This window comes from Hippichthys cyanospilos, chromosome 18 (genome assembly GCF_059441005.1).
Source record: "Hippichthys cyanospilos isolate Australia breed blue-spotted pipefish chromosome 18, RoL_Hcya_1.0, whole genome shotgun sequence".
Taxonomy (NCBI): domain Eukaryota; kingdom Metazoa; phylum Chordata; class Actinopteri; order Syngnathiformes; family Syngnathidae; genus Hippichthys; species Hippichthys cyanospilos.
Window position 1 is genome coordinate 2,317,035 of NC_142386.1, and position 25,513 is coordinate 2,342,547.

The 25,513-nt window shown below is 43.9% G+C and overlaps 2 protein-coding genes across 4 annotated transcripts; one reads left to right on the top strand and one right to left on the bottom strand.

The window, feature by feature from the left end:
* Positions 1-2,450: 2,450 nt before the first annotated feature.
* On the top strand, positions 2,451-9,360 carry LOC148408417 (UDP-glucuronosyltransferase 1-2-like). 2 transcript variants are annotated; one of them, XM_088441464.1, is made up of 5 exons: positions 2,457-2,580; positions 4,523-4,616; positions 5,110-5,393; positions 6,090-6,785; positions 6,922-9,360. In XM_088441464.1, the coding sequence occupies exons 2-5, from the start codon at positions 4,613-4,615 to the stop codon at positions 7,495-7,497; spliced, it is 1,560 nt and encodes a 519-aa protein (XP_088297590.1). In that variant the 5' UTR covers positions 2,457-2,580; positions 4,523-4,612; the 3' UTR covers positions 7,498-9,360. The 2 variants fall into 2 exon arrangements, with proteins under 2 accessions (XP_088297591.1, XP_088297590.1); XM_088441465.1 differs by lacking the exon at positions 4,523-4,616 and having other exon boundaries at positions 2,451-2,580.
* A 717-nt stretch (positions 9,361-10,077) lies between these two features.
* Positions 10,078-25,287, bottom strand: LOC148408418 (periostin-like). Of its 2 annotated transcripts, XM_088441497.1 has the most exons (23): positions 25,085-25,287; positions 24,025-24,123; positions 21,851-21,915; positions 21,553-21,710; positions 20,880-21,044; positions 20,648-20,794; positions 19,741-19,882; positions 18,908-19,120; positions 18,634-18,768; positions 17,899-18,047; positions 17,002-17,138; positions 16,440-16,570; positions 16,250-16,380; positions 15,127-15,229; positions 14,983-15,050; positions 14,635-14,680; positions 14,528-14,563; positions 13,008-13,325; positions 12,897-12,932; positions 11,179-11,223; positions 10,941-11,027; positions 10,519-10,554; positions 10,078-10,424 (listed from the first exon to the last, which is right to left on the bottom strand). In XM_088441497.1, exons 1-23 carry the CDS (start codon positions 25,216-25,218, stop codon positions 10,363-10,365), a joined length of 2,643 nt encoding a protein of 880 aa, XP_088297623.1. In that variant the 5' UTR covers positions 25,219-25,287; the 3' UTR covers positions 10,078-10,362. The 2 variants fall into 2 exon arrangements, with proteins under 2 accessions (XP_088297623.1, XP_088297624.1); XM_088441498.1 differs by lacking the exon at positions 11,179-11,223.
* Between the last annotated feature and the right edge of the window lie 226 nt (positions 25,288-25,513).

Consider the following 25,513-nt stretch of genomic DNA (forward strand, 5'->3'; position numbering starts at 1 on the left):
CCCTCGCCTGAAGCCTGACAGGTGGAGGCCGCTTTGGAAAGACTAAGGAAACCGCAAGAAAAACGGCTTAGCCAACGTGTTCGTACGGATTACATCTGGAAGGTGACATCATGGTTTTGAATGTGGCTTCTAAGTATTTCACATGATGATATTTGCAGACATTTGGCTGCGTGGCCAGACTTGACTGACCGCAGGAATGTGGCTTTATGTTGGATTATGTAAACGAGACTTTTCAATGGCTTGTAGACAATGTATACATAAGCAAAATGGCTGATTTCACATTGGTATTTAGGCATTGCTTCTCACGTCGGAGACAGCTCCGCCAAGTTTTACATGAAGCTGACCCCAAGCTCAACATGCTTGGGGTGAAGATTTTTTCAAAACCGCCAAATGTTTTGCTAGCAAAATCCACGAAGTCCTTGTAGGGCTGAGGTCCAGTCCACTTTTATAAGTCCGAGTCAAGTTTGAGTCACAAAGGTCAAAATGCAAGCCCGAGTTCCGATGAAGTAAACTTTAAAGTGTACCTTTGTCTCATTTTCTTGAGTACGCAAGTCGTCACGTTGAACTTCACATTTATTTTGGCTCATGTATGGTGTATCATGTAGTATCTGGTGAATAATAAATCAACAACAATCTTAAAGTCAGTAAACTAACATATAAACACTTAATCTTTGAATTTACTGTATTTTTAGCCGACATTAGCGGGTTAGCAACAACTAACAACTACTAACTATAAAGTGCAACCTCTACACAAACGAACACATAAACAGAATAATAACTCATCGCTTACTAAACATAGGCAGTTGCGTGCGTTATCAACATAAATGATAATAAACTATAAATATGAGCTACGTTGTCATTCACTATGTCACCGTAAGGAGCCGAATGACGCACAGAGAACGTAAAACAGGAAACGGAAATGCAACGCGACCCGACAAATTAAAAGCGTACATTTCAAAATAAGATAAACAAGTCACGAACTCTAACGCTTGAAGAATTCTTAACATAGTTATTAGCTAATACTACTTCGTTGTTTGATGAATACAGTACTGCATATTGCACTTTTTTTGCATTTTTCTTTTTTTTTTACATTTTTGCACACTTTTAAATGATTTTTACTTTGATTTTTTTTTTTCCTGGAAAAAAACGCGAAGTACTGAGACCGCGATATCTGTAGGAGGGATCACTGTACAGTACAATGATTCCAACAATGGAAGTCTCCTTGCAGGACGCGAGGGATTAAACGGCACCTTAATGAAGTGCTCGTTCTAAGAAGTGGCAAAGGCACTCCACGCTTTGGCTTCCGTACCGTCGGCAATGTTGTAATGCAGACCCTCCTAACAAGCGGGAGACGCTTGACTGGCTGGGCTCCGCGCCGGCAAACGTGAAGACCGTTTGGCAGGCGTCCACCCGATGTCATGCGCGCTTTGAGGAGGGGCAGGGGACGGGGTTAAGACACAGTGCAGCCCTTCTGAGTGGGCGAGGATGGAGCTCAGGTAGCAGGAAGGGGAAAGGATCTGTTTTGGATCAACGAGGGCTCGCATTTGGGAGTTGCTTTCAAAGCTTTGCGCATCCTGCCGCGTTCCGTGCCTTTTCCGAGCAACAATCCACACAGGCTTTTGCTTAATGGCTCTTTGTCAATATTCTTCCCAGGAAGAAAAAGGCAGCTGGGGGATTATTGGGGGGCGGGGCGTGTTACAGCGTTTGCTGTAATATTCTGACGAAAAGTTTGCAAATAACGACTTACGGGCCATCAGATGCAGATTTCCGACCAAATGTCAAATATCGTCACAGATAGTCGCTACGCCGTGGTCTTAAATTGAACAAAAATGTGTACAATTTGGTTTGAAGCCAGTATTAGAGACAGACTGATGTATAGCGCCACCTAGCGCCATCTGCAGGAACCTGTCATCTTGGTACATTGTTTTTTTTTTTTTTCACTAGGCCTTCACAGAGGTCGCGCTGTGTTTTTCTAAGCTAGGCGACCCTTTAGCAGTTTTCTCAAGGGAGATTCGGGTCCAGACCACCCTGAGGGTTGACTGAAGATGGCGTGCAAAGCAGGTTCTCACGCCGACCGTCGTAAAAGTTCCAAAGTGTGTGTGTGCGTGTCATAAACAGTGCAGCCCTTTGGACTGTTTGCGTAGAGGCCACATAGCATCAAAAAAAGGACGTGGTTGTTAAAGTCAACACGTTCGCAGGATGACTGTGTGTGTGTGCCACAAAACAATGTGACATTTTTGCACATTTTACACAAAAAGAGTGCTTACAGTATTTTTTCTTACATGATTTCTGATTCCACACATGGATAATGTCCCGAAAGAGGGTGTTATGTAATCACGCACATAAACACACACACGTGCATGCACCGAGTGACTTTTGTTGTGAATGATGCCAGCACATGTAAGTGAGTGTATGTGCGCGCATGTGTGTGTGTGTGTGTGTGTGTAAGGTTGTGGTTGAAATTATAGTCTCATAATGTGAAAGCAAGTTAAAACGAGAGCCCTTAACAACTGCAACTTGACGTCTCACTTTAAAACTTGGGGTGAGCAGATGTGCGATTTATCTTCTGGTCCGAGCACGGTAAGGGAGCAAAGATTTCATGGCGTCTGTTGAAATTCATATTTCCACTGTTAATATTTCATGCTACTTCTAGGAAATAGTCAATCACAGTCATTTAAAGAGTAGGTTTTAATGACATATACCGAGTGTTTTCTGAAGCTACCGGTGTGGTGACGCTGCCCACCGCTAGGGCTACCGGAGGCATTATGAGGAGGAGGAGATTTGGACACATAGGATGCGATATATTGAGACTACTATTGAAGCGATTCGTAAAGGTTTCTAGAGGTCTTAAGAAAATCTTGATAATGTTTGCCCCCTAACCTTTAAATTAAGGTGACCGGACATTGGATTGACCTTCTCTTGTCCAACGTACCCAGACAATCGGACTAGATGAGGATCATTCTTAATTTTCTTGTCGATAATGTAATTGTACAATTGCAATCAGCTTCCATGAACAGGCAGGTGCGAAAAACAGAAAAAGTCGTCTTTTAAATTGGGAACGTAAAGGCCCATGTGTCAAACCGGTTGGCACATGAATCTTGTTGAATCAGGGTCGCATGTTAACACGCTGACATCATCCACATCTCCAATACATCCATGAAGTTCTTTGGCGAGCGCGAACCTGCTCACTGACAATGGAAACAAGACGACTAGGAACGAGCCGGCGCACGATTGATGTGCCTTCCGATGGGGTTTGTCAAGACATCGCTTGTACGTTTCAAAAGCGATGTCATGTGAGCGGTGGTCTTTTCCAAATGAGTCATTGGGTGTCAAGTCAAAGGTCCCTCAGAGGATCCCATGATCGTGGTGTCCTACCACGGTTCCATTCATCATCTGTTCCCTGCCCAGCAAGGAGCCGGCGCTCTTCCCTGAGGCTATTGTTAGCGCTAATGCTAAGCCCCTCCCAGAGGGGAAAAAGCACAATTTCTCTGACACGTTTGAGACTTTTCTGGATGAGCTAAAGTGAGGTTCTGGTTTCGATAAATTGTAAGGAACTTCTTCACATTGCTATCATTTTCTTTACTTTGTCTGTGAAGTATTATAGAATAATAGTATTGTAAAAAATGTCCTCTTCATCAGTTTCTTCGTCAACATCTCTATCAGGAGCCACAAATAACTCGTTTGAATTTGAACGGGAAGTCATTCATTTTGATTTGATGCTGAAATTTTGAGACATTCAAATCCATCCAGCCGTCATACAGGTATTAAAAAAAAAAGCCGTTTTTGTGGCCATGTAATTTTAGTTGACTGTGTTTGGGATTGTGTTCTCGAATTAGGAGTTGCCACAACCCCCACGCACCTGACAATTTGGGGGCAGAAAATCAGTGATGGACTTAAATACATCTGCAAAATAAACATCATCATACATTTTGGTTTTAAGTTGGCATTTTAGGGAAATTCTCTTCTCTTGAAAAAAAATACAATGCATATAATTTTTTTGGAAATTGATATTATACTGAAATAAATGTTTCACAATTAAAGATATTAGGCAAAGGAATTAGGAAATTTTTTTTGTAGATTCCAAGCTTCTTGCTGTGGACATTTTGGCGACACGGTCTCTCAACCTTCACATAATTTGAGCAAACGGTCCCTGACGCTGGCTTCCATGTGCTCATCATCCTGTCCAGACTGGGGCTGAATAAACAGTTTTATTTGTTCAGGCTATGTAGCGGACCTGGCTGAAAGCATGTTACATTTAAAACTATTTGCGGTAAAAGATGAACTAGCCGATGCGGCGGATTGTTTGAGCTTCTCGATAGCGGCCGACAGGAAGGAGGAAACACCTGCAAATTGAAAATAAGGGAGCGGTTTCCTAAATAACAAGCCGCAGGTAGCAGTACAGCCAAGTTTAACAATCGTTGCCATGGGCAAAACTAAGAGCAATGCACAGGTAAAAAGTGTTTTCAGGATTCTTCAGGAGGTCACTGTGCCGATCACGTGACCGCTGTTGTTATCTTGGCAGTTGAGCCGACATCAAAAGTTCACCTGCGACTCGAGTTTGAAGTCCAACGTTCCCGTTACAACAGGCTGCCGACCGTCGTGAATCCGCGCCATGGGTACGTTCCATTTTTGGCCTGAGATTTCAGTTAGGCAAAATGTACCTTGCCAGGTGAACTTCATTTGACCTTCCGTCCATTTTTTGCGTGCGCATGTCCAACTGTTGGCTGTTTGTGTACTTTTTGGCAATAGCTGGTTATTGGACGACAACAAGCGTTGGATTTATGAACATTTTCTGATTGGAAGTTTGTAAACCTCTCTGTAACAACTGATTGGGTGCCTTTGAATGCCATGACAGGAACGGTACAGCTTTATTTTCAAGTTGAGAACAAATGAATTGGAACATGAACCAACATATAGCTAAATTGTGTGAAACTGTCTCCTGTGCAGAATGGATGCTTTATGCACTGCCCTTTTTATTAGAACGGTATTTTAGACTGTGTCTGTATATGTGTACGTGATGAATTGATCCGATTCATCTCTTTTTAATCTCGCCTAAGACTTTCAGAGAAAAATAAGGTCTCTCACTTGATAAAAAACGCTGTGTTTCAGGATCACAGGCGCTTTTATTTCTGCTGCCGGTCTTGTTGGCGTTGTGGCGGGCTCCGGCAGGGTGCGACGGGGGCAACATCCTGGTGTTCCCGGTGGATGGCAGCCACTGGATCAACATGAAGGTTCTGCTGGAGGAGCTGCACCAGAGAGGACACCGGCTGACGGTGATCAGAGCCTCCAACAGCGTCTACGTGCCCGAAAGCTCGCCGCTCTATTCCGCCGTCACCATCCACGTGGATGGAACATGGGATGATTTTTTTGAATTTATGCAGGAGCTCCTTAAGGTAGAGTCCCACCAGTGGGGTTATTATTTCTTTTTTTTCCCACACCCCATTAGAAATAGTCGATACAAACCGAGCAATGTTTGCATTTTACAAATGGCATGACAACGTCTATCTGTCAAGATCTGATTAGGAATAGGAAACAATATTTTCTTTTTTTTTTTTTTCCAAAACCATTACTTGTCCACTTTAGGTTGCACTGATTGTCAATAGAACTTGAATTGCTAAACCTTCAAATAATATTCAAAGTCAGCAGTGTAGGTACAGTAATGATTACAGTTTTGAATACAAAATATAAAATACTGTGTAATACGCTCATATGCATATAGGTCACCCTTCCTGCAGATGATTATCTTAGCAACGATTAGCATTGAAAGTTAAGAGAATTAGGTGGAGTCATTAAAAAGAGAGAAGAAGAAACAAACGCATACATGTAACTATACGTGTAAAATCCCACTTTACTTTGAAACTGCAATCAAAATAGATTAGCATTGCTAGCACTTCTCAAATGTGAAGTAACTGACCTGATTGTTTGGCGATGTTAGCATTCATCATGCTGTCATGCTCAACAACATGTGGAAATGTTAGCATTTGTAAGAAGGGAGGTAAACAGCCTGCGCAGTATGTTTAGCGACGTTTGCACGGTGGAAAATCAAGTAAACAGATCAAATGTTTAGCATTTTTTTTACCTTTTGGCAGAGCCTCCGCCAAGGCCGCACCATGCACCGTGAGTTCGCCAACATGATCTACGAGGCCCACTCGGTGTGGGGTGCCGCCCTCTCCAAGCTGCTGGACGATGAGGAGAAGGTCCAGAGTTTAAGAGACTCCAGCTTCGACTTGGTTCTGACCGACCCGGCCATCGCTCCCGGCGTGATTCTGGCCAAGTACTTGGACCTTCCCCTGGTGCTCAACGTACGCTGGATCCAAGCCGGCGAGGGCCACTTCGCCATGGCCCCCTCGCCCCTCTCCTACGTCCCCGTGCCGGGCTCGGGCCTGACGGACAAGATGGACTTCTTCCAGAGGGTGAAAAACATCTTCTTCTATGTCCTGGTCACACTTCAGCAGAAAATCCTGATCGAGCCCATCTACAGCGCCCTCTGCAGGAAACACATCGAAGGCGGCTGCGACATCAACTCGCTCCTCCAACAGGCCGACGTTTGGCTCTTCCGCACCGATTTTGTCTTTGACTTCCCACGACCCACCATGCCCAACGTGGTCTACATCGGGGGGTTTCAGTGTCGGGCCGCCCGCCCGCTGCCCGCGCACCTGGAGGACTTTGTCCAGAGCGCCGGCGAGCACGGCGTGGTCGTCATGAGTCTCGGCAGTCTGGTCCACGCGATGCCCGAGCGTGACGCTGAAGAAATCGCCGCCGTCTTTGCAAAGTTGCCGCAGAAGGTGACGGAATCTTCGTGAGAAATGTCTCGAGTACGCGCAGAATCAAATAGATACTCTTGAGACCAAGTCTACTAAATGTAAAACTCTTTTGCGATGTCGTGTTTCTCCAATGACAGCTTTGTCCTTCTCTTTTTAGGTCATTTGGCGTCACAAGGGTCCTCGGCCGTCCACGCTGGGCAACAACACCCTAGTGGTGGACTGGATGCCCCAAAAGGATCTCTTGGGCCATCCGCAGACCAAAGTCTTTGTGGCCCACGGGGGCACCAACGGACTCCAGGAAGCCATCTTCTACGGCGTCCCCGTCCTGGGCATCCCGCTCTTCTTTGACCAGTTTGACAATCTGGTGCGCTTGGAGCGGAGAGGAGCCGCCAAGGTCCTGGAGTTGGCCGACCTCAGCCAAGGCTTTGAGGACAGCCTCAAAGAGGTTCTGAGCCGGGACAGCTACCGGCGCAACATGCAGAGGCTCTCGCAACTACACCGGGATCAGCCCATGACACCCTTGGATCGGGCTGTCTTCTGGGTGGAGTATGTGATTCGCCACAAGGGGGCGCCGCATCTACGCACCCGGGCCTACGAGATGCCCTGGTACGCGTACTACTGCCTTGACGTGGCCCTGCTGCTGGCCGCTCTTGCAACTGTGCCGTTGTTGTCCGCTGCGGCTCTCATCTGGATCTTCTGCGGCAGAAAGATGAGAAAAGACAAACAACAATAGATAGTATTCCCTGACGTCACGGGGACGACGTGATCTTGTGAGTGTATCGGGTTAGCTTACAGAGTGTCAGTGTTGCTCCCTGTTGTGTTTACAACTTTACACCGAGCGTTCATTCCTCACGGAAAATCTTATGTTCTTCTTCCTCTGACAATTTTTCTATAAAGACGATAAATTGTTAATGGTTTGGAGTAGGGGTCTTCAACCGTTTTATCGCCGCGGGCCTTTAAAACCAGGTACACAGTACCTTGAAGTTGATTCTGAAACAAACCGAATGGACGTGGTTTTGCTCAACATCAGAGTGTTTAAAAAAGCAAAGGCCATTTGGATTCCACTAATCAAAGACGATTTAGACTTCAGTGTCTCTCGCGAATTTCAAAGATGTGTTTCCCATGGAAAAAGCTTTCACTGGTCTGGCCGGGACGGTGATGTCACACTTACTGGGAATGCGGAGGAGACGTTTAGTTGCCTTCCCAAAAAATATCCCTGCTCACAATCAAACAAAATGGCATCATCATATTCGTGTTTTGCACATGTTTCCCCCCTGTTGCTTCCAGGGACATTTTGGTCACACGGCCGCGCCCTTTTCGCAGGATTGCACCGGACTCTTTTTAGAAGCTAAAATAATTGGTTCATGGCAAAAACACTTTAAGTAGTCACTTTAAGTTTTCTGTATTGCTAAGGTTGGATCAAAACAGATGGATTTTCCTGCCTAATTCAAATTCCGCATACGCAATATGAATCGGAATGAATCGACGTGATTAGTGTCCGTTTTGTGTCCGTGGTGATGAAAAGGTCGGGGACCCCTGACTTAGAATCTTCCAAGATCCTCAAATTTCATTTTGGTAAACACCTAAGACATTTGTTGCTGAGCATTTACCTGATTGGACCTGCTTCATCTGAGACACCTCCGAGAACAAACGCAACTTTGTAAATGAACCGCAAGCCTCGGATTCGGCGCGGCACATTTCTTGCGGTGCTGCGTAATGGTTCACTTGACGAGTCCCAGCCCAGATGAAGCAGATGTGGCCTCTGTAGTTTCATCTGCTGCTAATTTAGCCAGCTGGACACGGACGGGCGGACGAACGGAGCGACGAACTGTCTGGCGGTCCAGTTGGGAAGAGCGGGGAAATTTTTGGCTGGGGCCCTGGGAGGGCAACTGGGACGGAGTAGAGGATCCAAAGGTAGAAACGGGAACCGACGCCTCGTAAACGGGGACGTCTTAACGAGGCGCTGCCGAGATGGATTTGCCGGAAAACATCAAATAGCTTTTAGAAATGACTTAGGCCTTGCGTTTTTTTAATTTACGCGTTTTCCTACGACTTGAACGCTGCTTTGTCTTGAAAGATTTAATCAACCAATCAAATACGATTTTCGTTGGGCGTGAGTTCAGCTGTTGAAGACTCTGAGACTTTACTTAGGCTTTTTCTAAGATGGATTTTCTAAGACATTTTAAGTTCCTTCATACCTAAGCTAGACTGTGACTTTGAGACTGGAGGTGAACCTCCGTTCCCCATTTTCATCAACATCAAAGACATTTTCAAAGACTTTTCAAGAGATTCTACTCGGATGTCTGCTCCGATCCGAAGCGACAAAAGGCGACTTCGTTTCGTTGAGGTCAGAAAACAAAAGTTTGAGTTCAAGCCTCATCCTGCTTGGTGAACACGCCTCCTAAGCTAACATTTGTTTTTGTATTCACTTGACGCCAGGCCAGGTGCTCTTGTGCTAACTTGAGAGCGCCCCGGGCGCTCATGAGACGCACGGATCATTTCAAGGACGTGACGACATCCAATAATATATTGAACATACATATGGATTGTTTTTGCAAAGATTTAAAAGCCTTTTGATAAAGTTGAAATGACGTGACGCATGTTTAAGCGTTTTTGTCAAACGGAAAGACAATTTGCATGTAAACATTACTAATGTACTGTGTGTACATGGATTCATGGAAAAGCAAAGATGATATAGATCAGTATTAAAAATGATGGGACGAGATATATATTTTTTAAGTTTGTTTAGCCAGAAGTGCAACAAAATCCACTGCATTATAGTAAAGCAGCCAAGCGTTGTGAAAAGAACCAGCCCATGCTTCAAAACAAACTGGATCATAAGTAATGTATCATATGAATGGCCTTTCGTTTTGAAGTTAGCTACCAGAAATGCGGTTGCAAAAACGTTCTACCTCCTAAAGACCTCCCAGAGTCAGCAGCTCCCGATTTCAATTTATATATTTATCAATTGATCGACCATCAGTCTAATTGTATGCATTTTCCTAAGCATCAAAGACGCTCGAACCAAACAAATTATTTTGCTTGTTTTCCGAGAAATTAATTTAACATAACCAAAAACGCTAGCAAAAAACAAACGTGTCTTTTCGTTAGCATCGAGAATTTTTTACACTAACAAACTGACAGTAAGCATTTTCATAACTTTTTTAGGTAATACCTCTATGGCAAACATCAAATACAATTTAGCGTTTTTCAGAAACATCAAAGGCCGTTTCGCTAACAAACCTAGTTTTTGTAAAACGGACAACTTCAAATACCAATCATGTTTTCATCATTAAAGACAATTTAAACCACGTTTTTATAAAACGTATTTATTGACCATGAGATAATTTACAGAAAGAATGTAATGGTAGATCAAATTTCAACGCATCCATGGCGATGAACGCGAGCACCATCGAAAGCACTAAAAACATCGGAACAATTCATACGTCACCTTTGGATCACAGCAATCGTTCATCGCATGAACGCGGCAGTATTCATGCACAACAATCTTTGGGTATTTTTCCAATTAAGATATAAAAATAGAATCGAGTTGAGCCATGTTTTGTCTCGGTTGATCCCCGGGCGGGGCTGGACTTATTTACTGGGGCGTAGCCTTGCGGTGACGCCTGACCAAGCGTGTCCTCCTTCTCCTCATGCCGGCTGAGGACCAAAACCAAAAAAGAAAAATTACCCGTGAGTCCAAATCTACATGCTGTGGTGATTGCGGAAGCGTCATTGCTTTTTGATTTGTTACCTGGGGCGTTCCTGGCTGCGGCAAACTTCCCACCCTCTGCAACACGGACACAATCGTTATTGCTGACACAACAAACGCGGGGAACCCCCGAGCTTCAAATGAATCCATCAAAGCCCATTTCGAACGCCGCTAAAACTAGTTTACTAGTTTTCGGATAAATCAAAGACATTTTTGAGTCTTAATGAAACCAATAAAGTGTAAACATTTTGCAAAAACAAAGACGATTCAAACGAATACATACAAGTGATAGTAGTAATGAAGCTTCATGATGCACTCGTGATACTTTTTGTCTCCTCTAGATGGCACTTTTGGTTCAAAGAGGCAGCATTTATCTTTAAACCACCATTTTTTGGAGTAAAAAAAAAAAAACCTGAATTCCTTCGTTTTCTCATCTTTTCTCAGATGAAAATCAACACACCAACCTTGGATGAGTTTGGTAATCCTCTCGGACTCCTGTTCTATCAGGTTGGGGTTGCCATGGATGGTGGTGATCCTGGAGAAGTCCGGTCCTGCGTGGGCCAAGCACATCCAGTTAAAAACTCATTGAAAAAAAAAAAGCCGTCAAAAGCAGCAGTTGATTTTTTTTTACGTTCGCATCAAATCGCACAATCAGAATCAAGACTCCTGCTGCTTTTTTGCAAAAGTGAGCGGAAGCCCTACCCTCGATGATATGCGGCTCGAACTCCGCGGGGAACACCGCTCCACCTTGGGAGGTTGTCGAGAGTCAATCCGTTAATTCACCTCAATAGAAAAACACATTCTACCACCTCCACCTCCGTCATACAAAACAAGAAAAGACGGACGGACGAAAGGACAGAGGAAGGGACAGATGGGCTGACAGACAGACAAATAGACTGCGCCACCGCAGGTTAGCAGACACACAGACGCCTCATCGAAGCTTCTCTCCCAACTAGAAACTTCACTTGGGACTAAACCGTTCCCTAGCGGCTAAAATCTTCTCCCAGGACTAGCAAGTTTTCTTGAGACTTTGGGAATGAAACCCTCCCTTGAGAACTGAAGTTGCTTTGAGGGTGTGACCCTTCACTTTGAACAAAATCTTGATCTCAGGACAAGAGCCTTCGCTTAAAGACTAGAACCTTCTCTGGAGACTAGCAAATTCTCTCAAAACCTGATCTATTTCCCCGGAATGACACATGTCTTCGCGATGAGAACCTTGAGTTAACCTCATCTCAAGAATAAAACCTTCTTTTGAGATTTCAGCCTCCTCTCAGGCTGAGAATTCTCCCTTGGGAGAAGAATCTTAACTTGGGATCGTAAAATTTTCCTGGGAGATGGACCTTTCTAAGGACTTGTATCATCAGGGGACTAATGTCTTCTTTTGGGAGTAAAACCTTCAGATAGATCTCAAATCTTTTCTCACAAGTCTGGACAACAAGCCTTTCATGGCAGAGTCTAGTGTCTCTCAGAAACCGAATTTCACTTGGGACAAGAACCTTCTTCAAGCAACCTACTACGTGATATTTTGCACTATCTTCCTCATCTGCGGACAGAACTAGAAATATCTCCTCTTGGTTTGGTGCCAAGTGACATAAGAATATTTTTGGTACCTGTTTGATTCCCAAATCCATAAGTTAACGAAACGCATGAAGTTTGTGAATTTCATTTAATGAAGTTCAGTCAATATGGCGGACAAGGTAATATATAGCATTAACTGACTAGTGCGCTCAATGAGGCGTCTATGCTTTTATGTATGTCAGACATCCAAGCGTCATGGTGTTGCATCCAGCTGCTTCAACCCCCCCCCCCCAAAAAAAAAAATCCAAACCAAAACAAAGCAAAAAAAAAAAAAAAAAAAAACGAAAACGGGTTTTCTTTCCAGACAACCTACAAGGCGACCCGCAATTCAGTCTTCCACATTATTTATGACTTCGGCTCAATAACTGATTTACTGTTTTTCATTCATTGCTTTTCTCTCTCACTCAACAACTTTATGAGCCGTCTGCCTTGAAGGAAGAACCAATAAAACGCCAATAAAACGCTTTGTCATAAACAACTTTTTCATTCATTCATTTGATTCTGTTCTCAAGTTATGGTTTGCTTTCGAAACGACACAGACAATGAACAGTTTCACCGCTTGAAATTTCGCCTTTTGTTTACGTGAAAGATGGTTGAGTCTTGAGGAAAACTTATCGGACGCATTCAAGATGATTGAAGCTAATCATCTTCAGTACAAAGTAGCATTTTTACAAAGATAAGGTACGATTTACAATCGCCACCATTTCTAATCCGATTTTCTTGGGAGTGTCCGGTGCACACCATGAGAATGATGTCTGAGGAGCACCAAGTTAAGTTGGAACAATGACGAGGATGTTTCTGTTAGACACAAATAAATCATCCTCAAAGAATGAGAGACTGACCTCCAACGGTCTTCCCCTCTGAGTCCACTTGTCCACCTAAAATGTCAGAAGACGTGGATTATCTCCCCGCGTTGGGACGCCGCGAAGAATTGCAGGAGGCGGACGTCTTACCCTCGATGACTCTGGTCACCTTGGTTACGCCGGGCTCCCCGATCACCCGGGTTACCTTGGTAACGGAGGGCTCCAAAGCGCCGGTTACCCGTGTGATGACCGGCTCGCCCTGCACCACCACCCGGGTGACGGTGGGCTCCGTCTCCACGACCCGCGTTACCTTGGTGACGGAGGGTTCGCCTTCCACCACCACCCGGGTGATCGTCGGCTCGGTTTCGATGACCCGCGTCACCTGGGTGATGGAGGGTTCTCCTACCACCACCTTGGTGATGGAGGGTTGCTCTTCAATGACCCGGATCACTTTGCTTTGGTCGGGGACTGCCAGGAGAAAGTTTCGTTTTAGATGTTTTAGATGTTTCCCTCCTCTGATACACCTGATTCAAATGATCAAGGTTCTGCAGATTTTAAATAAGGGTATGAGTTGACATTTCAAAGTAGGGCTTCAAGTGATTTTTAGGATTTCAAAATAGGGTTTCAAGTTAGGGTTTTAAGCAAGGTAAGGTACAAGTAGGTTTGCAACTTGGGATTTCAAACCATAATTCATGTTTCAAACTAGAATTTGAAATCAAAGTGAGTGGTTTCTATGTAGGGTTGAGGTTTCATGTTAGGTTTACGGTGTCGAGTTAGGTTTGCAAACAACAACCGCAACAACACAACACATGCATCATGTAAAGTAACTTTTGAAAGGGTGTCCAATTCAAAGTTCTGTTACTGCTGCCTGATGGCTCCCGTCTCTTGCTTTATCTCATCTCAGTTACTCAATACTCAGGGGTCCATCTGAGAGGAAGTTCACCTCAGGACTGACAGCCTAATGAGCCCATGGCGGGATGTGAGACGCCGGCCGACAGCTGCTGGCTGACGACGGGAAGCATGAACATTATCAGAAGCTTGGGAGCATCCATTGATAATATGCGCATGAGATCTTCACCGAACACAAAGGCCTTTAGAGGCCATTCATTAAGAAAAAATGCCTGATTGTCAATTTTGGGTGCCCACATCTGGACCGCAAGAGAGCAGAAAGGCGAGAAAAGGGAAAAAAATGGAAGTGCCCTCAGGAGATATCTCGGGTTTTGTCAAACATAGGTGGATTAAAAACTAGGTTTGAATGACACATTCTGAGTGTTTCCAAACCTAACAAAGTTTGAGACAGGTGTACTTTATCCAACGCTAGGGCTACCGGAAGTCATGTTAGCATCCTGTTGCTAGAAAGCAGCCTACCGTACATCATGGAGATCCTGCACAATTTCCTCTGCATTACGTAGTGAGCAACATTTTTGAATTGGACAGAAAAGAGATTTTGGCAGACAGGTGCGGAGAGGACCCTCAAAATTTGACCAACAGGGGGCGCTAGGACATTGTGAACCATAAAATCCCTTGCCACAAATTTTTGCAATTTTTTTTGCAAACCGATCCACCCAAGCGCTAATCTATCCAAAACTGTGTCACGAGCAAGAGCAGCAGCAAAACGGCCGAGATTCGAACACCTGAAAGTTACACCTGGGTCCCATCCAGGAACTTACCTTCCTCGGTGTACTTTGTCGTAGTGATAATCCTCCCTGCGGACAATCAAATAGCGTTAGGATTAGCATGTTTGGTATTTGAATCTTAAGACGGGAAAGATACTTACTGACGAAGGTGAGCGGGATATCGGAGTAAGAGAATCCTGACACGTACTACGGAGAATAAAACGCAACGGGGCGGTCACAGAGATTCCCTGAACCAATGGGAATAGACCAGCAGTTCTCAAATGAAGGTACTTCAAGGGAAATGTGAGCTTTGCAGTTTCTGCAGCTAATCTAAATTCACATTTTGACAGGAACAGTTCATTTTTCTTTTTGAATAGAGAGCAAATTATTTGGAACACCCATCCATCCACGGGTCAAAATCCATCCTGTCAAAATCTCACATAACCCATGAAGTCCACTAGCAATCTGGCATCTGTTGTTTGCAAACATGTTTGTATTTTTTCCCCTACCCGAATCTTGATGTACTTGATGAGCTTCCTGAGGATGAGCAGCAGGTCCTCGCGGCCCACGGGAAGATCTGCAATCCAACATTTTGTCTCAGCAGACAGAAGAACAGGATTTTTTTTTTTTTTTTTTCAAATCAGACTGGCAACCTGCTGGATAGAGCAAGTTGTTGACCACGTGGATCACGCCATTGGTGGCCATCAGGTCGCTGTCGGGAACGTGCACGGAGTTGACCAGGATGGAGTTATTCGCCTGGATGAAAACAAAGACTCTCAGAGGTGCATGACACAACTTCTTGCATTTGACTTTCAGTGTTGTCTTCAATTCATATGTCCAAAAAAAAAAAAGTTTTGCGCACGACTGAAGTTTGTTTCCATATTTGGTGAACACAAGAATGAACTTCCTGGTGGGAACTTTGAGAGTTGATGGCGAAAGCAGGCCAATCTGCTTAATGACGCAAGGAACTTCCTGCAATCAGGAGGCCCGGCAGGATCACGTTCCCCTCCTCCAGATCCAGCTCCTTTTGTTTTTTTTTTTTGTTTTTTTTCCCACGTTGGATGTCACCAGATAGCCTGGTGTCGCTCCAGAAAGGAAACCATGGCCAGCTCATTTATTTCAGATGAAAAATTAGAAATTTCATATTGACAATGCATTCTCATATTTTATTAACAATCATAAAATGTATTGAAATATTTGATTGAAAAAATTTCATGCTCAAGTCTCACGTTAATAAGAATTTACAGAAAAATTACAGCATTATTTATTTGTGAATGCGGATATAAAATGTGTTTTGTTTGACATAATTGACAGAGTTTTTGAATAAAAATAATTCATCAAAATTAATCAATTATTTTTATTTGATTTAGGTCATTTCTTGAATGCCAATTTGAAATAGCAGTTCATAAACATTAAAAATAATTTTGCCTTTATACTTTATGTAGTTTATTTACAATAAACAAATTGAAGAAATTATCGAAAGGTGTGTTTAATACCCCATTTCGATACAGTACAAATGTATTTCCGTTTTTTCTTTTACCCAGTTTTTTTTAATATAACGATTGCATCAATTTAAAAAAGTATTTACATAAGATTTTATATATAAATACAGCATTCGTTTTTTGTTTCGCCTTATTGCTAATATGATTGCATTAATTTAAAAAATATTTACACGATTGACATCATTTTGACGTACAGTTACAGCTCTTACAGTTATCCATTGGGATGAATTTCAAACCGTAACCTCCAAAAATGCGATGCATGCGAGGGACCTACGGACAAAACTTGCAGGTTCTTGCCCTGCAGCGTGGTCAGCAGATTGGTCACGCCCCCTTCCAGGCCGTCATTGATGAAGATGCCGCGGCTCACGTGGTAGAGCAGGATGGTCCTCAGCGCGTTCAGGTCGCCTGCGGGTGGCAAAAAGTGTTTCCCGAGGGAATTCCGCCGCTTTGGCCGAGCCGCCAACCTTTCAGCAGCGCCATGTCGTCGCCGCTCAGGTCGGCGAAGGCTTCGTCGCTCGGTGCGAAGACGGTCAACGAGCCCTCCTCCTTCAGCAGCTCCGTCAGGTCGGCCGTCTCCATCAGCGCCAGAAAAATTCTGTTTTCAGAAAACGCCGCGCCGTCAGATCGCTAGACCTCAAGGACCTCTAATAAGGAAAAAAATGCCTGGGTATGCTTTTATTTTGAAGTTGCTCCCCAGCTTTAGGTTTCCAGACTTCCCATACAAATAACTACGTTATTCTGACGTCACGTTTCTCACCAAGCCACCAAAGTCACTTGCGACCCTATCAAACACATGAGATGTCCTCTTAAGAGGACACTAGGACTTGACTGAGTCAAAAGGAAAAAAAAAAATATATATATATATATATATTATATATATATCAACGTTTTTGTCTTTGGACTCTTTGGACTCATTCAAGTCCAAGTGTCCTCAAAAGAGGACGCCTCACGTGTTTGATAGGGACGCAAGTGACTTTGGTGGCTCGGTAAGAAAGTGGGCATAAGAGGAAGGGTACTGGTCCTGACTTGAAGCGTCCGTCGGCCTTGAGGATGTCGTAGGTGGTCTTGCGCGCAGGTCTGATGATGGTCCTGACGAGGTGGAGGACGCCGTTGCTTCCTTGCTTGCTTCCGCGCACCATGCAGGCGTTCTCGATGCACACCGCCTAAAGCAATGGCATCGTTTTTACAAAGGTTATTTTGCATGTGACTTACTTCCCCTTGATAACCTTGATAAATAACATATGGGGATTAAATACTCTAAAATTATTTTTCCCTTATTATACTGGATATGTTTGTCAGGGAAATCCTGGAAAAATTAATTGATTTTTTATGTTTTTTTTAATTTGTAAAAGTAGTAAAAACAATCTTCTCACACAGTTTGGAATTTTCTTAAACAGGAAGTAAGATTTTTCTAATGTGCTTCATTTAATATGCTTCGAACTGAAACCTTAAAAGTTAAATAATATTTTTTTTCCACTTATAGGATTAAATCAAAGGCCAATTAATTTATTTGAGAAAAAAATAATGTTTTATTAATCCTTTTTTTCGTTTGTTTGCTTTATCTGGGCTGGTGTTAATATTTTTTTGTTCTGTTTTGTTTTTTTTAAATGTGATAGCTTTTAATTTCATTTAATTTTATGTTGAATTGGGAACAGAAACGTGTTGGTGAGGGAACAAAGTTATTTCATTTTTCCACTCACGTTAGATTCATCCAAAAGTGTTTTCCAAATGGCGCCCCACCTTTGAGATCAGGGCGTCAAGTCCGCCGATCGTCTTGTTGAGCGTAATCAACAGAAAGTCAACAAGGCAAAGTAACCCCAGATGCGATTTTTTACGACATCTGTCAGGTTTTTATAGCATTTGCAAAAGTATTTGGCGCTAACTTGTGATTTATTTGCGCGGCGTCATCCGGCGGGATCTCACCGTGCGGTAGATGAAGACTCGCAGAAGCTTTCCGGCCAGCGTCTCCAGCAGCTGGCCGTTGTAGAGCTCGTTGAGAGTGACCTTCATCTTCAAGATGTGGTTTTCCAGAAGGTACCTCAGCACCGTCTGATCCGTGGCCATCACCTCGTCTGACAAACGCAATCAACCAGAGATGGCCGCTTCAGATGCGCGGGCTCCAACTTTTTTTTTTCCCCGTTTGGAAGATGGAACGATGGAGTTTGCGGGAACTCAGAACGTCAAGAGCAGAGGACCGGGTTTCTTTTGGAACAATTTCCATTTTATTACAAAAGAAATCTAGGTTAGGGATTTATGATGCTCTGCTACAGCGCTGCTTTCTCTTCTTCTTTGTGTCAACCTATCCTGCGTTGGTGAGCTTCATGAGGGAGACGGGAACTCCTACAAAACACGTGATTGGCTCCCGGCGCGGCCGTAGAGTCATTGGAGTAGTTTACAACTCCCGAACGGTAGTAGATTACATCTCCTGCCCTCACTGGTCAGCGGTCGAGCTGGGAGCCAATCACGTGTTTTGTGGGATTGCCCGTCTCCCTCATGAAGCTCACCAACGCAGGATAGTTTGACGTGTCTTGTAGGAGTGCCTGTGAAACCGTCTTCAGGGATCAAATTTCCCATTTTTCCCATTTTTTTACTTAATTTAGCGCCACAATTGGAAACGTTGACACATGACCTGACGCTGAAGCCGGGCGTGGGACTCACTGGTGAAAGCCGAGTTGAGGGGCGCCAGGAGCGTGTACTCCGTCTTTGGACCCAAGGCGGCGGCGAAGCCCATTTCTGCCATCATGTCACTGAAGGTACTCTGGCCCGGGCCCATCAGTTCCTTCACATCCTTGGCTGAAACACAGACAATAATGGAATAGTCATGAGTTCATCCTCCATTTTCCATTTTCAACTTGGTATTGGTATGCATGGCGAGCGGAGAGCCAAGACAGGAAAGGCAAATGGAAGCGAGCACCTCCAAGCTGATTCTTACCCGAGTTTGGCAACAGAACCTGGTCTATGACGTGGATGACGCCATTGGTGGTGACAATGTCCTTCCTCAGCACCATCTTGATGCCGTTGATCGTCAGGCTGTCGCCGTCGCAGCCCACCTCCACGCTGCTGCCCTCCTCCGTCTCGTACACCGTGCCCGCCATGATGGCCTCCGAGCACTGCACGCTCTTCAGGAGATGGTAGTTGACCAGGGCTGACAAAAAACAAGTAAGCGGGGAAGAGAGTCGCTAGCTGTCATCGTACGTGCTTCGTCAGGCGGTCGTTAGTCAGATTTGGCCCAACACTATGATTGATAAAAGTTTGGGAACTACTGTTTTGCGGTAAGACAGCCAAAAACGTTCATCTTCAGCAAAATGTTGATATCTGTCCTTCGATTTTTACATGTGTTTTTAGAGCCCATGATATTCTGCTACGTAGTTTCCATGAACTTCAGATGATCATTTTCTTTCTGACTGAAACCCCGAGTGTTTGAAAGCAACGCAGAGCGCCTGCTAATGCGGCACTTCTTCATTGTTTTCACATGAAATGACTTGAGCAATTACAAAAACAAGCAAAGAAAAAAGAAGCAAATGGACATTTTGGCCAAATGTGAGCCAATGGTCCGCGGAGGACGTGAGTCACGGAGGACGCCAACGCCGGCTCCGGCTTCCTGGCGGAGCGACGAGCGCGTGACTAAATTGTTGGTCGCCCGCCACGGCGGAAATCGTAAATCTGCCTGGTTTGTCCCCCTCAGTGGACTGACGCCTGTGCTACATGCTGAAAAATGAGACGAAATCGCAAAAAGAGAACTGGAGACGGGCTGTGAGGTCATACCTGCTAGGACGTTCTTGTCCCCTAAGAGGCGCTCCAGGTGGCGCTGCCCCAACCGGCCGAAGGCGGCGTTGGTGGGGGCAAACAGCGTGTAGTGTCCTGGACGGTCCAGTTTGTCCATCATGCCCGAGGCCAATGCGGCCGCCTGTTGACACCAACGTCCACGTAGTTTTGCTTTTCTTCACTTTTTAGTTTTAGTACAACGTGAGTGCAATCATATGAAAAATTGATTTCCCTTCCTTACTTAGAATTAGAGGTATGTAATGTATGTGTGGTAATGCAACACTGGCATCTAATGGTCACAATTATCATTACAAGCCTCAATTGGCAATTAGATAACCACTCGTCAAGGGTGTCAGCTACCCTCCATAAAAAAAGAGAATTTTATCATTTATTATTTTTATTTCTATTTTAAAAGACGAGAATTCTCGTCCATGGAACTGAAAGCATTAATAACCCAAATTATTTCATGGATGCCCTGCAGTCAGACCACAGACACTGAAATAATTAAAAAAATGGTTAAAAAAAGAATTAACAAAAGAAAAAAAACAATATAATCAACAAATGTTAACTACCGTACTTTTTACAGTGTTTATACAGATTATAGGTTAATCTAAAACTAAAAAAAGTACATCAAGTGCTTGAAATAAAAAAAATAAAGATCCTTACGTTATTGCAATTACACTTCACAGGGACATGCACTCCCCCTAGTGGCCCACAATTTGAGAAGAACTGGTTTTCATTAGTTTTGTGAATACACAACGCAATTTATTTAGTTGCGTGATTTGTGTTTTTCATCCGTAGTTTTCTCCACGTGCTTCGTTTCGGTTCATGATAATATCTGCGGTTAGCGCAGACCAAACGGTTGTTTTAGCCCGCGCTAGGGAAGTTAGCCTTTCGGATGACTTACACTGAAGGAGGAAAGCTCGTCTTCCACTTCCAGAACGCCTTTGATGGTGTTGGTGACGGCGCTGATGACGCGGTCGATGACGTGCACCACGCCGTTGGTGGCCACCTGGTTGGCGTGGATGATCCTGGCGCAGTTCACCGTCACCACCTTACAAACACCCGCCGCACCTTTACCTGATTTTTCGCTGTATGACCTCAAGGGCCGTATTCTTATTTTTCAACTCGCCGCTCACCCCGTTAGCGTAGTGGTTGATGCGCAGGCCCTGGTCGTCGTACATGGAGGTGACGCTCATACCGTCTCTCATGTCTTTGGTCAGCAGGCGGGAGTTGAGCATGTGGAAGCGCAAGGCGTTGTACAGCTCCTTGTTGACGTTGCTCACCAGCGCCGCGCTCACGCTCTGAAATCCATAATTAGTTGGCTTCTTCTCAAACTCTTCATGCGGGCTTGGTTGGGCTTTGGAAGATAGGGTGTGTGCACTTTGGGGGCCTATTAGGGTTTTGGTCTGCTTTCAGAGGCGCACTTTGTTGGGGCATGAGTACATTCTGTGATGAATTTAACTTCCTCGGTGTCAATTTCGCCCAATTTGGGCCATTGAGCTAGACAAATTATACAGAAAAGCAATGCATTTTTTAAAAATTATTATATACAGTAAAAAATAACGTGTATTACATATATATTTTTTGATGTATATAATAGAAAATTGCCATTGATTTTCTGTAATCTGAAAGAAAATCCTCCATCAGAGCTCTACACTTTTGTGTCACTGGCGCTAGCAAACTTTTGAGGGGGTCGCACCGCACAGGAGATGGTCACACACTTTTTCCTTGACTCCCATTGGTCCTTACGTCCCACTAATGATGATCCGGCTCACGCGGTTTGAGAACGAGCCCGCGGAATCTACTCACGGCATCCAGCCGGTCCCAGGCCTCGTCGCTGGGGGCGAACATGGTGAAGGATCCCTTGCCCTGGATCTCCTCCTTTAGCTTGGAGATGTCGGCGTACTCCTGCGTCCGCTGCGCCTTCACGAGACTCAGGGTGCCGTACACGTGGTCGATGGGAGCCACTTTGGGGAAAAATCCAATGTAGAAAACAAGACGTCCATGATGGCGGCAGACAAATGACATAAATGAGCTGTCGTGAAAGCTTTTGGGTCGGCGAGATTTTGGGGGGGATTCTAAAACGTCAGCGATATGAGGCACCCACCTGCGGGACATCCTTTCATGCCTTCCAGATGCATGTAGCCGGGACAACACTCGTAGACCACCATGCTGCAAGGGGGCGATAGAGAGACGGAAGACAAAGGATTCATACAGTAAATTAAGTACAGTAAACCGTTGATGCTTCACTCAATGAATTCATGTATTCAATGTTTCTCTCAGCAGTTCTACAATAATAGAAAAGTCGACCCAGAAATGTTATGCTTCCCTAGTCTGAACTTGAAATGATCATTCATATTTGCCTTAGTGGCTGAGGGCAAAATCATGAAAAAGACATTAAAGTTGCTAAAGGGGTCAGGTAACGTAATAAATGCCAAAGTGGCCATAGGAAAATTAAAGCTCACACTCTTTCCATTGTTTTTCCAAAGATTTGACCCGGGGGGTGTCCAACATGGCCCGCATGCAGCACCATTTGACACTGTTTCATTCTCTTTGCACTTCATTGTACTCCTTTTGAAAATATTGTACAACAACATTGTTTATTTATTTATTTATGTATTTATTTTTTAAACACTATACATATAATTGACATGAATTGGTTTTAAATTATATACCATGAGTTTAGCAGTCCAACCCACTTGAGAATCGATTTTCCTCCATGTGGCCCCTGAGCTAAAATGAGTTTGACATCCCTGGATTCGACTCTCATGCTCTAAGTACCCAATGGAGTCGTGTTAGCGTTCCCACGCCAAGCTCGTTTTGATGAGAGCTCATCCAATGGGACAAGAGCGGACTCGTGGTGCGTTTGAGGCGCTAGGAAAATAAAACTCTAGTCAGATATTGGTTTTCATGTTGAGATAATGGACAACAGCACTCGAGAAAAACTTTCGCAGCCACACACAAGACACACACGCACGTGCACACATACACCATGTAAAACGTGTAAATATCCGAGGACGCAGCTGGACATCAGGAAGCCGTGATGTCATCACCCACTGACAGGCAAACAGATGTGCTCCGCATGTGCGCAAATTAAACACACACTTCCATTACACCTCTAAAAAAAAAAAACTGTAGCGTCCTCTGGTTTAAAAAAAAAAAACAAACAACCTGAAATTGCAATATAACAGCCATCTTTTCTAAGAAAATTCAACCAATCAACATAAACTTGAACCCTTGAAACAGTTTGGTAAGGAATAAAAATCCAACTATAGGGGTACCTTTACTTCCGAGCGCCTCTTGTTCCGAAAAATTACGCTTCGTGGAAAAATACTGTCTTTCCACCAACAATTTACACCGTAAGATTAACAAACATCAAATTGACATAGTTATGGCTAACATTGTACATATTCACATCTAAACTCATATGTAACAGGACTTTGGGCTCTCGCGTCTAACGCTGCCATTTTTAGCATGTCGTTAGCACTTTTGCAATGACATCAGATAGGAAGCAATTTGCATGACCCTAAAGTAAACTTGAATAAACTTACATGCTCAAAATAATACAAAAAAATAAACATTATAGCTCCTGTGAACTTGGAAATGACTGCACACACACACACAAACACACTGCAAGTGTCTGGCACCAGTTAAGAGTTTTTTTTCCCCAGAGAAGTAATCAAAAATCTCCCCCGTGGCCTCATCAGGCGGCAATTTGCGTTTTCCTTCCTGCGCGTACCCTTAAAGGTAGCGCTAAAGTCGCCGTTTCTTTAGTGTTGTTGTTTGTGGGCAAACGAACGCACGTGTTTGTCTCGAGGCGCTTTCGTTTGGTCTTTGTTGAAAATTGCTTCCATCCCAAGCGAGAAAACAGCAAAACCTGCGGCTGACTTTTAACGACATCTGTTTACTCCTTGGGATTTTGCACGTTTATTTTAGAACCAACAGAAATTCATCAGCGCAAATTGGCAAGGCGGTGGCAGCCGCAAAATTCCCACAGCAGATGCCTGTTGGAATATTACGATTTAAAAAAAAATAAACAACTAAACTTGCAAAGGAGTTTTTGCAGTAAGTTGCTTTGTTCCAATTCATTTGCTAACATTATGTAGTGTAACGTATGTAGTGCAGCACCATGTAGTGTTACAAGTAGCGTAACGTTATTAGCATAACGTATGTAGCGTAACATCATGTAGCGTAACGTTACGTCCCTGAGGTGCAAATTTGCTGCCATAAAAACCTGCAGGTGTACCTAAAGTAGCGGAGGAGGCGATTGATGACACTTACGCCTTCTTGCCACAGATGGCGCCCTTGTACCAGTTCCTGCATGTGCTGAAGTATTTCTTGTTGGTGCCCAGAACCTGCTGCAGGGCGCACACGTTGGGCCTGAAGGGGAAAAAGGTGCAAGTTGATGAGTGATTGCAAGGCTAGCAGACAGAAAGAATGCGATCGCACCGCCTGCAAAGCTTCACTTGGTGTCAGCGATGTCACGCAAAGTTTTTTCTTAGACTTCAATTGACAGTTTCCTTCCTGGAGCGCACACACTCTTCAAAGACCGCATCCAAAATGTTTGATGTAAAAACACATTCAAAGCCTTTTGGACACTTGAATACAGGGGGGGAAAATTGCGTAGTCGTTCAAATATGATTTTTATGATTTAATTATGCCCAAGTTAAAATTTTTGCTGAATTTTTTGAAGTGAGGATTTGTTTTGCTATAAATAACTAATGCATTAATGCAATAATTCATAGTTATAATGGATTAATTAATGCAATAATTAATGCAATATTTTTTTTTTTTTTTTTACAAAAAAACACTTAATTTATTTGTATTTTAGTGATCGTATGTATGAAATGCAAAAATACAATTTTTTCATCACGCGATCTTCTAAAAAATGTCAATCAAAAACATATTTCATTTAACTTTATGAATATTTTCTTGAAAGGTACAAATTTTTCTTCCGCATTTCCAAAATTTACTAGTTCTTTTTTAAAATCCAGCTAATATATTATTTAATGCTCACTTCCATCAGTTATGTATTTTAGTATTCACATGAAATGTGCATGTAAGGATTTACTTTTTCCTTGTGGAAATCTTTATCCCCAAAAAACAACTATTTTTTATCTGTTCTTTTGTTATAATATAAAATAAAATACAACATAAAATATACAAAAATAAATTTATTTTTATCATTTTTTTCTTAAAAAAAAAAGTAGAATTTTTCTTAAAGAAATGTTCGGTCCAAAATTTGGTGATATTACATAATAAAAAACGTGCATATTTTTTTTTCTTTTGAAACCCTCTTGCTTGCGCCATAACGTAAAGAAAGAGCTCCATTAGTTCTCACCCCTGGCTTCTGGCCCTGATGCGGCTGTGGCTGACAATCTTGTCGTAGGCCGAGGCGTCCGCGCCGGCCAGCCAGCACAGCGCCACCGACAGGAGGGCGCCCGCCGTCACCCGATGCATCCTGGGAGTGGTCATGACAGCGACGCGCCGGTCCACCCTCAAACTCAAGGCACTTTGTTGAGATGTGTGAGCGCCAGTGGCCCAGGCGCCTCTTTTATACCAACACACACTCACACACACACACACACACACACACCCAGGGACGACCCCCTTCCCCCCCGCCATCACCTCCCACCCAAATCAGTGACTCAGCTCAGGCGGGCGGCGGCCCCTCCCACCTCGCTTAACACCTCCATCCCATCCCAGAGCACCCGAGACGCCTTTGCATGTTCAAAAAGAAACTCCGCACGTTTGGGGGGGTCATTCCCCC